Genomic DNA, 13,334 nt, shown 5'->3' with positions numbered 1-13,334 from the left:
TTTGAACACAATACATCCATAAATGACCAAGATTTGGTTCCGGAATGCCAAAAATGCTTGATTCTTTATTTTTTAGCATAAAAATGGCCACCGCATTCATTTGGCCATCTTGAATCAGATTGTGAAAGAAATTGATATGCATAATGCATGATGTACGTGTGAAGTTTGAATTTAATTGGTCCAGGTTTGTCTAAGATATAGGTCCAGACATGCATTAATAGGTCAATCCATAAGTCCCCGTTTTCAGACTGCGTCTGAACGGGAACTAACAAGCAGTCTATCTCTTGATAGAGCTCTGCTGTTTACAATGCTCTATCAAATTTTAGGTCAAGTATGTCAAAGAAATTGATGAAGACAGAAAGCGTTAAAAGAAAGCTTTAAAATGAATTCTCTTTGCCGAGAGCATTGGAAAAACATTAAGTTAATTCAAAATTTAAGATTAGCCCTTCAAACAAGAAGCCTGGCTACTAACATCTGTCTTCTATTTGAGATGCACAACATGAAAACAATGAGATCCACACTATCAAATTTCATAAATTTAAGCTTACATCTGTGGTTCATAATCTAATTCCAGAGCACCTCTGACAAATCCAATTCAAATCAGATTTTTTGAAAAATCAGAAATGGGCTAATAATAATTAGATAAACAAACTAATCATGTCCTTGGATTAACCCAACGAACCAAATAAGTTATTATGCAAATTAATGAATTATTATGCATAAATTCAGGTCTGTGCATTGTTTCAGTGCGCATATGTACAATGCATCATTATAATGTGATGATTAAGCCGAAAAAAAAGTGTTGGAAAGCTGAAAAGTAAATTATTAAGTATTAAGGTCTGTACATATTCCTAGAGCACCTATGTACAAAGTTTCATTGTAATGTAATGATTAGTACTTGAAATCAATCAGTCAAAGCATGTCAGAAATATGGAATTAGATATGACAAACTATTCGGGTTGTACAAACGGCAGAATTTGGTCCCTCAAATAAGGGACACGTGAGCTTTGATTCTAACTGGATACATTGCACTGGGTCGGGGAGATAGTTTGCTAAACTTCCATGTATCTTTTGTCCAATGGGTACCTGTACTTCGAACATTCGCAAGTTTTCCTAGGTAGTGCGAGACAGCTTTGTCTTTTGACCTATTAGTTTTGTGCTGACCTCTTCTCCGCGTCTTGATGTTTTGTTTTGCTTGTCATAATACTGATTGATGACTTTGTTTAGATTTTGAGTTACAACTCGGCCACGACCTTTGCTTTTACCGTGAAACATGAGGAAGTTTACGTCAATTGACGAACATTGCATTTTTTAAAAACTAATGAAGCACACTGTCTATCATCCCCATTTTTTCATTTGCTGATTTCTATTCTGAAAAACTCGACCGTCCGAAAATGCACCTTATTTTTGACTCTAAAAACACGTCACATTTCTAACACCAATTATTTAAAACCGGTCGAAATTTTGGAGTTTTTACGGTACTTTAGATATCAGTGTGAAAGCTTAAAATTGGTTAATTATGCAAATTAGGTAATTAATATGTACAGATTTTAACCCACAATTATTCAGGTCTGTCTATTGTCCTACAGCATCCATGTACATTCATTGATATGTGATGTATAGTACCTGAGATATCAGTGTGAAAGTTGGTTAATTATGCAAATTAGGTGATTAATATGCACAAATATTTACCGGAAACTAATTGGGTCTGCATAATTCTAGATTCATTGAAATGTGATGATTAGTACTTTAGATATCAGTAGAAAAGCTGAAAATTAATTATGCAAATTAGGTAATTAATATGCACAATTATTTACCCTAAAACTAATCAGGTCTCTGCATAGTCCTAAAGGATCTATGTACCAAGTTTCATTGAAATGCGATGATTAGTACTTGAGATACCAGTGGAAAAGCTGAAAATTAACTAATTATGCAAATTAGGTGATTAATATGCACAAATATTTATCGAAAACAATCAATCTCTGCATAGTCCTTGAGTATGTAAGTACCAAGTTTCATTGAAATGTAATGCTAACTACTTATATCAAATGCTGAAAATTAATTAATTATGCAAATTAGGTAATTAATATGTACTGATATTACCATAAAAACTATCAGGTCTGTGCAGTGTCGTATGACATCTATGTACCAAGTTTCATTGAAATGTGATGATTAGTACTTGAGATATCAGTGGAAAAACCGAAAATTGACTAATCATTATGCAAATTAGGTAATTAGTATCCACGGATTATTACCAAAAACTAATCAAAACCTAGCATTAGTTCAGAGCATCTATGTACCAAGTTTCATCAAAATCCAATGAGTGGTTGTTTAGATATCAGTGGAACAGTCATGGAACCACTAAAAAATAGCTAATTATCATGCAAATTAGGTAATTAATATGCACGGATTTTTACCAAAAATTAATCAAATCTGTGCATATGTTCAGAGCATCTATGTACCAAGTTTCATCAAAATCCAATGAGTGGTTCTTTAGATATCAGTGGAACAGTCATAGAACAGCTAAAAATTAGCTAATTATCATGCAAATTAGGTAATTAACGAGCATGGATTTTTCCCAAAACCTAATCAAATCTGCGCATTGGCCCAGAGCATCTATGCACCAAGTTTCATCAAAAACCGATGTATGGTTCTTGAGATAGCAGTGGAATAGTCGGACACACATACACACATACACACATACACACATACAGACACACTAACTGCAAAGACTCCCATTTTGTGCTTCGCACATGGGAGTCAAAAACATACAAGTTACATCAATTTGTTTTTCCATTGGGTGATAATTAACCAACTGGAAGCCATTTTTGTCTCACAAAATATGTCGCTACAAGTGGGTAATGACATTAGCCATAGTGCATGTGTTACTGATAAAACATTTTGTTTTAATTATGCCACCAAGAAGACATGTGTGACGGTAATACCAAGTATAAATGAACAAGAAATGGAAGACATGTTGACAATTTATGATGTTTTTAGAAGAACAGTCAGTTAAACTTTCCAAACCAATTTTAAATCAAATCACAGCAGGAACCAACCACAAGAGAAATTGTTGATGATATAATGTTCAAATTGAGCAATTTCATAGAAATGCTAAAATAACGCATCTGATCTTGTCACCTATCTAAAGAAAATTATTCTAGGAATGTACGAGAGATGATGTTAGAAACAGACACACAAAGACAAAACAAAATTGATACACAAGACCCCAATTTGGATTATAGAATTGACCAATTCAATACAATTGGATGCACCAGTACAAATAAATAACTTGGTACACATGCAATATAATACAGTTGTAATCAATATGTACATGTACCTTATTTACAGAGTGTATGCAGGCACCTTTATTCAAGAGTATCTGTACTGTCTCTGTATGCCCAGCCATGGCTGCAAGATGTAATGGTGTGTCTTCATCCTGTGTGTAATTCAAAATAAACAATGCACATTATTGTCATGATTGTCTTGAATTTATGTACGAATAGCTTCGATACTTGGTTTGAAAAAGCTCTTTAAATACCATTGCTGACTTGGTTGCACAGAATGGTTTCCACAGTGGTGGCAAAACAACTTTGCTACTTGGTTAGCTAGCAGCAAATTCGGTTTCATTCGTTGTTTTGAGGCATTCATACATAAATGCAATAGTTGTCAATAAATGATTGAAGTTACAATACATATTTCTAATATAATTCATGTATATGTACTAACCTTGTTAATAGATTCCAAATCGTTATCAGTTCTCTCCAATAGTTTATGCACAATACTGGTGAGTCCTCTTTGTGCTGCCAAATGTAATACTGTATTCTGATGCTGTAATGAGAAAATATTTTACAATTTTAGTTCATTAGACATGACATAGCTGCAGTAATGAAGGACAAGACCAGAAAGGAATGGGTAGGTTTCACTGACCAGATATTTGTACTGAGACAGATTCTTGAACAGACCATAGAATGGAAAGCAAGCCTCTCCATACTGTTCATTGACTTTGAAAAAGCCTTTGATAGCATACACAGAGAAGCATTGTGGACAATTCTAAGAAGATATGGAATCCCTGCCAAGATGGTCAACATCATCAAGATCCCGTACGAAGGTTTCAAGTGTCAGGTGATCTATGGAAACCAACTGACAAATGATCTCTCTATGGAAACTGGTGTCAAGCAAGGCTGCGTCCTGTTGCCATTCCTGTTTAAACTGGCAATGGATTGGCTAATGAAGGCAACAACAGATGGGCAGAGAACTAGAATCAAATGGACGCTAACATTGACGTGAGAGGACCTTGACTTCTCTCTTGCCGACACATCAACCAGCAGGAGAAGGCAAACAGGATCACAACAATTGCAGGAAAGTTGGGACTCTGCATCAACATCCCAAAGACGAAACTCAAAAATCCAAAAAACATCCAGCCACTCACCGTCAACAACTAACCAGTGGAAGAGGTATCTGAGTTCATCTACTTAGACAGCAAGATGTCCACTGATGGAGACAGTGAGGTAGATGTCGATGCCAAGGTGTCCAAGGCCAACCAAGTATTTGGAATGCTCTGGAGTGCCTGAAGGTCCAGAAAGCTGAGCAACATCACTCAGCTACGGATCTTCAGAAATAATGTCTTGAGTGTGCTGCTTTATGGGTGCGAGTCTTGGAAGATGACCCAGAGGATCTCCAAGAAATTGAACACCTTCCAAACAAAGTGTCTGAGGAGCTTCGAGACCTAGGCGTCACATGGGCGACTGCAAGACCGGAACTCCTGGAGGACCCTAGCGACAGCCCCATGTGCCAGCCAGGGTGCTAAGTAGTAAGTAGTAGTATCGGGGGGAAATAGCATTATTATAAATTGTTGATTACATGTAGATTGTTAATGGTGTAAGGGTCAGTACATCCCATAGAACATTATATCTATGGGAATGGTTCATAGGCTAATATTACCACATAAATGTGTCTGCATTGACTGTGGTATTTACTATGTTCACATGACCATTTCCAATTCTCAGTCACAGTATTGCAAGAAATTAGGACTCACAGCAGGAATGGATTCAGCTGGACATGCAGTTCAATATTAAAAGCATGCAAATTTGTGTTTTGTTTAGTAATTTCAGTGATAAAACAATAACAAATGCCTATGCAAATTAGTTGATTAATATGCACACATTTTTACCTACAATTAATCAGGTTGGATTGTTCTAGTAGAGCATCTATAACCCAAGTTTCATCAAAATCCAATGAATGTTTGTCTAGATACATGTATCAGTGGAGCAGTCATGTAACAGCTAAAAATTAGCTAACTAGCATGCAAACCAGGTAATTAAAATTGGATTTCAAGCAAAACCTAATCAAATCTGCACATTAGCCTAGAGCATCTATAAAACCAAGTTTCATTAAAAACCAACATATGGTTCTTGAGATATCAGTAGAACACACGCACACACGCACACACGCACACACGCACACATGCACACCCCCCCCCCCCACACACACACATACAGGTGTCCCATGAATTGTGGAGCCACCATACACGTGTCCCATGAATTGTGGAGCCACCATTGAATTAACTTTTAATATAGTTGAATTAACTTTTAATATAGTTGCGATATGAACTCGATTAAAACGCGTTCCTATATAGGGTTGCGTTTTAATTGGAGTTTAATTAAACTCAATTACAATGCAATACAATGGAGAATTGCACTTTAATTAAGTTTAATTAAACTAGAGTTGAATATCCCGTGACTGAACATAGAAATGTTTGCGAAGCTTAGGTTTAGTATCGGGGTAAGGTATGGTATAGTTATATTAATATTAATATAACGTGAACCATACCTTCCCTGATACTAAACCTAAGCTTCGCAGACCTGACTTAATATTTAATTGAATTTAATATAAATTATGAAACATTGTGGAGCCACCAATTTGTACACAAAGGGCTCCACTTTGTTTGTGTGTGTCTGGTCTACTGGCTCTACTTCTATGTCTACACTTTGTTTTAAACAGCAAACAATGTGGAGCCCGAGTGTAAGGCTCCACTTTCAGGAGGGGCTTCACATCGTTGGTGTGTAAACAGGCCAATGGCTACACCTACACACCTTCACCCACCTACACCCACCTACACCCACCCACACCCACCCACCCACCCCCAATTACAATTACAATGCAATACAATGTAATACAATGTAGAATTGCATTTTAATTAAACAAGACTTGAATATCCCATGACTCAACACAGAATGTTTGCGAAGATTAGGTTTAGTATCGGGGGAAGGTATGGTACAATTATATTAGTATTAATATAAACTGAATCATACCTTCCCCCAATACTAAACCTAAGCTACGCAAAACGTATTAATAATCGAATTAACTATAAATATAAATTATGTTTTCCGAGGACTATGAAAAAGGTCCTCTGAAGGTGTGCATGTCCTCGGACGTTGGTATATATCTTCATTTTGGTCCTTGGAAGATATAGCAATGCACACACACACACACACACACACACACAGGGTAACTGCAAAGGCTCCCATTCGCACACGGGAGTCAAAAACAAAAGGCCAACATATATCTAAGAAATTATGTATAATGAATATATAAAATCTGAACATAATTGGTCAAAGAATGTCAGAGATATGACCCAAGAACTGCATTTATTAAAACAAGATGGCTGCCAGTCAGCCATTTTGAATTAGATCTGAAAAATAAAATGACATGCACCAGACAGCCATGTCTCAATTATGTACCAAGTTTGAACACAATACATCCATAAATGACCAAGATTTGGTTCCGGAATGCCAAAAATGCTTGATTCTTTATTTTTTAGCATAAAAATGACCACCGCATTCATTTGGCCATCTTGAATCAGATTGTGAAAGAAATTGATATGCATAATGCATGATGTACGTGTGAAGTTTGAATTTAATTGGTCCAGGTTTGTCTAAGATATAGGTCCAGACATGCATAAATAGGTCAATCCATAAGTCCCAGTTTTCAGACTGCGTCTGAACGGGAACTACATGTAACAAGCAGTCTATCTCTTGATAGAGCTCTGCTGTTTACAATGCTCTATCAAATTTTAGGTCAAGTATGTCAAAGAAATAGATGAAGACAGAAAGCATTAAAAGAAAGCTTTAAAATGAATTCTCTTTGCCGAGAGCATTGGAAAAACATTAAGTTAATTCAAAATTTAAGATTAGCCCTTCAAACAAGAAGCCTGGCTACTAACATCTGTCTGCTATTTGAGATGCACAACATGAAAACAATGAGATCCACACTATCAAATTTCATAAATTTAAGCTTACATCTGTGGTTCATAATCTAATTCCAGAGCACCTCTGACAAATCCAATTCAAATCAGATTTTTTGAAAAATCAGAAATGGGCTAATAATAATTAGATAAACAAACTAATCATGTCCTTGGATTAACCCAACGAACCAAATAAGTTATTATGCAAATTAATGAATTATTATGCATAAATTCAGGTCTGTGCATTGTTTCAGTGCGCATATGTACAATGCATCATTATAATGTGATGATTAAGCCGAAAAAAAAGTGTTGGAAAGCTGAAAAGTAAATTATTAAGTATTAAGGTCTGTACATATTCCTAGAGCACCTATGTACAAAGTTTCATTGTAATGTAATGATTAGTACTTGAAATCAATCAGTCAAAGCATGTCAGAAATATGGAATTGGATATGACAAACTATTCGGGTTGTACAAACCCGTTTGTTTACCTTATCATACCTACCAGAAAATCTTCAATGACAATCCACCGTGAAACAGTGATAATCGAGGCAGAGTGGATTTTTACTTGCCCCACCCATAACAGACAAACATGTGCTTCTTGCTGCCTTGAGACACCAACTTGCGATCGTAGTACCAGCTCAGAGCTGGGACAGGACATAGAATCCGTTTCTGACGATCTTTTGTGCCAACTGAGTTAGTGAGGCGAGGGATGACGACCGGTTACGAGTCACACCTTGGGATTTGATTCTTGGCAAGAAGCCCATCCGAGTCTACAAAATAACTTGTGAGTTCATGAAGGAGGAACATCCGTTACTGAAAGACAGTGCCTCTATCTCTGAACGCCACCTATCTGACACCAGAGCCAAAAGTAAAATGTTTTCATAATGACATACTTCATGTCCGCCTTATCCATAGGCTCAAGGTGGGGGGGGGGGGGGTGTCGTTATGCTGCCAGGACCAACGACAAGTCCCAGTCTGGAGGATATGTTAGCCCCTTGGCGTGCGGCCTCTTCGAGCAGAAAGACAAACAGTAGAAGCCTAACTGATCTCAAGGCCAGTTTCAGTTCAGCAGACAAAATAGGAACAAAACTGACCAATATCCAAGAATCATCGATATTGATTTTCTCTGATCAAATAAATACAAGGAAAAATTGACTACCTCGCTAATAGAGAGACAAAGATGATCAATCTCCCTTCCATTACACCAATTGATGTAGAGTCTCTAACTGGGCTCATACAACTGTCTGGTGCTGTCCGACTGTGCTGAAAGCGAGGAACTTTGATAACTCTCCCGAAAAGCCTTGTACTTGCATGAGTTTGTCGACAGCCTCTACGTGTGAAGATGGAACATGGGGCTGATCGGAAGAGTACCGTCCGGCTGGAACAACAGATCTGGAAAACCATGCACAGTTTCTGCAACACTTGGTGCACTAGTAGGAAGGATGGAAAGGCGCAAGCGTCCAGGGGACACGTACGTCAGAAGCTTCGCATTCCGGTGAATGGCAAACAGATCTATCCGGGGACAATCCCAGAGACGAATAAAAAGCGTTCACTACCCACTGGGGGATCTGCCACTCAGTGTTCTAAAACCGAATACGTCTCGAGAGGGCATCTGCGGCACTGTTGCATATCCTCGGAAGGTGGCGAGTCATAGCTTCACTTGGTTCCAGGCACCAAAAAGGATCTGCAACTCCAACCAATAGATCTGGCGGCCCGCATACATGGTCGGCCACGTCATTTGGACTACAAGGTCCATCAGATGGCTGCCCCACCCTTGGAGCGACGCATCCGTAATGAGAGTGAGAGAGGGAGTAGTCAGATCTAGGGGCACTCCCCTCTCCAAGTTCCAAGCGTCCTTCCATTAAGGGAGGGCCACCAGGACAAGTGAACTCTGAACATCAGGTTTCGTATGTGGGACTAGCGGTCCAACAAGCACGTCTGAATCAAATGAGGCTGGAGAGCTGCTGACGAAACTAGATGACAAACTGAAGTCATACTGCCAATAAGGCACATCAGCTCGCGCATAGATGCTGATCCGTTGACCGGAGTTGGCTGTCGAGCTCCACAAAGGAATTGGTCCGCGCCTGAGAGGGGAGAACAAGCCCTTATTCAGTTTCAAACTGCATACCCAGAAAAAAGCTATGTTGTGGGACAGTATGGGGTTGGACTTGTTTAATATTTATTGCACTTGCTTCGCTGACACCTTCCTGTCTCAGTTGTGCCCTAACCCGCCAAGAAGGCTGTGGACCCATTGTTGGTTTGCGTAGCCCCGATGGGGTATCATCCCCAATCCAGGATCAGAGGTCAAGAAACTGAGAGAAATCTAAAACTACTCACTAACGAGGAGTCTTGTCCTGGGATACAACCAATCAGGTGACTCTTTAGGGACTAGCTGCCAGAGAGTAGACCCCCCCCCCCCCCCAAATTTAGGGAGGCTTACTAAAGCCGGTCGCCTGAACAATAAAATAGCCCAGACCGAAGCCAGGCTCTGGTGCCGGTCAAATGATCCTGCAACATGGCCTTCCCGATCCAGGTAACCCACCTAAACAAAGGCATGAGTACCAGGATCGGGCAGGGGACCCGTCAAGAAGGCTGTGGCACTGCACAAGTAACCCAAATCAGGGACCTGTTGACGGTTTGCATAGTCCTGATGGGGTATCACCCCCAAACGGGAGACATGGGACAGGACCGAACCAATTTCTTAACCGTATAATGGTAAGGGTCAGCTGGGTTCCCGGTGGTTGGATAGCCTGTGCTTGTCCCAACAAAGAAGGGGCAAGAGATGAGGCACTGGTACATAGAACGACACATACCAGCTTTTTTTTTGCAATTGCTTGCCCTCAGTTTCAACCCTACTCAAAGTGCTACCCCGACTGAGAATGCCACATATCGCAAATTCTGTTGAGGCAAAATCCGGAGTCCTGTTTGCAACTATAACAAAAATGACAACACATATGTTTTGGGTCCCAAACTTGCAGCTCTAAGTGGCAAGATGAACGTACTTATGTGCCAATTTTAGTCGGCACGATCTTAGTCTTTTAATGATTACAGCATAAAGCAATCAAAAACAAGACAAGAAATGAGAACGTGAAAAAAAAAGAAAAAAGGAGTAAATTCACTCCGCCAAAAAAGGAATCAAAGCGAATTCAAACAAAGCTGGCAATCGCCAAACACTAGATTTCTAGGAAAGCCCAGTTACCAAACTGTAATCTGCCTCTTTTGTCCATTACATGTTTGCAGAGAAAAAATATTCCGAACCACGCGAAAAAAAAAAAAAGAATTGGAAACTGGCAGGCCTCAGGTGAGTGATCGCCCTGGGGGTGACCACTATGGCAAAGCCTTTTTCCTAGAGAATACTACTCTAGGGTGTTTCCTTTGGACCTGGGTATATTCTCTAGTAGTTTCCATTTGAGGCTGTAATCTGTCATTAAGCCTAACGAGTAATAAATGAAATTTATTATTTATACGAATTTTCTGGTTGGTGAAGTAGTAAACTGCCTGGTGCCTTTTTTTAATCTGAATTCAAAAACTCTAATTATGACATGGCATAGACCTAAATCACCAGTTGGTCATTTTGATTAAATTAAATCACAAAAGAAACTATCTTATGTGGTTAAGCACATTGGTTTTCCTGTTTGGCAGGTTTGAAAAAAATTGCAGGTCATGCAGGTTAGGCACACTAGTTTTCCACATTTTCCAAGTTTGAAAACCATGCTTTCTGGGACATGGTTGTAAGTTAGACAGGTTACACCCATATTAGCTTTTAGTGTTTGGCAGGTTTGAAAAAATGTATGTCTGACAAAAGTATTACACATGAAACAGCACCATCTTGGTAACTACAGTGACAATTAATGTGACAAGTTTTCTTAACCAGGGTACACACATGTATATATGCCATAAGTTTACTTTGAAATTATACAACTAATTTTGTGTCCATACAGACAAAATATAAACAAGTTCCTCTAACAGTTAAACCCATATCTTTATCTGGCCATTTCTGGACAAGTAGTGGACAAGCATATTTCATGAAGGTCTAATGTTTATGGTTACAATTATTTGCATATTCACAACCATCTTACAGTAGTTGCATCAACAGTGTCTTCAAGTGGTGTACAGTTTCAGCAGCATTTTCTGACTTGTCATACTATATAAATATTCTTTCTAAAATGGCCAAATCTTCCACTACTAGAGGCAGAGGTCATAAACACCATATGCTCCTTGAACTGTACAGAGAGTCCAGAGAGTGGAAATGCAACTACAAGACCACCTCAGAGACGTGGAAAGAGCCATGGTCAAATGATTTCATCATCACATATTTACTCTGGGAAATGCAATTTCAGCCACAGGAATTCTGAATTCGTGAGCTGTGGACACTACAAATCTAATGAACTGGACAGTTCAGGAAATTCACCAAAAACTATTAGATATTGGCATAATCTTACCGCCAACTCTGAGCAAGGAAAGAGGCGATAAATTTGGACAAGCTGAACAGTCAACTACCAAGGGGCGCTAAACTTGGCAATGCTACCATGACGTCCAATACTGCAGAGGAAGTACCCTTGGATTTCAATATCAGAGCTGTTGTGTCATAAATGTGACCTCACAGGTAGTCTCCGTCTTACCATTCAAAACATGGATTTGCGAAATAGGGTACATCTGTGCATGCATCCGTCTCTTGTCATTCTCAAATATACCTGGGCCTGATGTTACTCAAAATTGGTACAAAGACATTTTAAGACAATATCAAAGAAAGCTTAGAAAGAACTCCCATGTGCTGAGAGTATTGGAGACACATTAAATATAATTCGAAATTACTTAGCTGAAAACTAATTATGCAAATCAGAAAATTAATATGACCAGATTTGAGTGTAAAACTAATGAGGTCTGCGCAATGTAACAGAAAATCTATGTCTCCAAGTTTAATTGAAATGTGATTAGAACCAAAAAATTATGAATTATTATACTTATTAGGGAATTAATATGAACAGATTTTTACCCCAAACTAATTAGGTTTGTACATTGTCCTAGAGCATCTTTGTACTAAGTTTCATTGAAATGGAATAATTAGTACCGTGAAAACTCCAAAATTTCGACCCCTCTAAAAATTCAAACGCCTATTTATTTGCCGGGTTTTGGTGTTTTATTTACCTCCAAATTTTCAACTCCACTAAAAATTGCCGACTCATTCTTATTCGAAAATTGCGACCAGTTTTAGTTTTCCCCCAAGCGAAAAAAAAAAACGATGTGAGCGTTCATACGGGACCTTCCTCGAAGGCATGAATCCGGGTTTTTGAATGACTGAGAGATTTTTATTTATTGGTAACGAAAATATATTCTAAATAAACGAAGTTTCAAATAAAAACGAACACAAAAATCTCGGCATGCTGCGTTTCTGAATTGTTGATTATTACTGTACTCAGTAGTGATTATAATAATGTACAAAAAATAAATTTGTTGAATGGTTATGAAATACAAATAAAAGTCAACTTAGTTTCATCGTAAGCGAATGATTCCGGTCTCGTATAAACGTTTGATGCTGTAGGATATCCGCCATGTTCTCTTAGGTCAAATAGGTCAAATCGCTAATTAACCAATCAAAAAGCTGGATGATGCCAACGTGTTCAAATTACCATAGCTTATTTAAATATGTTAATGTTATTGAACGCAATGCGGAAGAGATTGATGTTGTAGTACGATATTTTGGCTTGGATTTTGATGCGAAAACGGCATGATTTTCTTTAAATAAAAAAATTAGTTGTTTTTAAAAAATAAACTGGTCATCTGAAGAATAATTTAACATTGTTCACAGTGATAACAGCTCATTCTCGAAAGGAAGCTTACCCGCTCACGCTAGTCACGATAAAAATCATACACGTGTACTCTTGAATAGACAGACGTCAATGACTATGGTAAAACTTAGACTATTTTAGCCGGCAGGATTGATTGAAATGTCCGGAAAATGACGCCAAAATACACCTTAAAAGTCCCATTTTATTTTCTTAAATCCCATTTTATTTATCCAAGGGCGAATTTACGGCAGAATTTGGTCCCTCAAATAAGGGACACGTGAGCTTTGATTCTAACTGGA

General features: G+C 38.4%; 2 protein-coding genes across 2 annotated transcripts in view; one reads left to right on the top strand and one right to left on the bottom strand.

The window, feature by feature from the left end:
* LOC146735869 (uncharacterized) overlaps positions 1 to 4,770 on the bottom strand; it is a 75,159-nt gene extending 70,389 nt beyond the window's left edge. Inside the window, exons 1-3 of the mRNA XM_085505573.1 lie at positions 4,433 to 4,770; positions 3,730 to 3,831; positions 3,341 to 3,439 (exon numbers count right to left, since the gene is read on the bottom strand). Of these exons, the coding sequence (XP_085361699.1) occupies positions 3,341 to 3,409 (69 nt within the window). The 5' untranslated portion in view covers positions 3,410 to 3,439; positions 3,730 to 3,831; positions 4,433 to 4,770. The remainder of the gene's footprint in view (positions 1 to 3,340; positions 3,440 to 3,729; positions 3,832 to 4,432) is intronic.
* Positions 3,889 to 4,290, top strand: LOC146735870 (uncharacterized). Its single transcript, XM_085505572.1, has one exon. The coding sequence runs from the start codon at positions 3,889 to 3,891 to the stop codon at positions 4,288 to 4,290; it is 402 nt and encodes a 133-aa protein (XP_085361698.1).
* Positions 4,771 to 13,334: the final 8,564 nt, after the last annotated feature.

This window comes from Saccoglossus kowalevskii, chromosome 11 (assembly GCF_978046115.1).
Source record: "Saccoglossus kowalevskii chromosome 11, keSacKowa6.1, whole genome shotgun sequence".
NCBI lineage: Eukaryota > Metazoa > Hemichordata > Enteropneusta > Harrimaniidae > Saccoglossus > Saccoglossus kowalevskii.
This window is presented reverse-complemented; position numbering and strand designations above follow the sequence as displayed.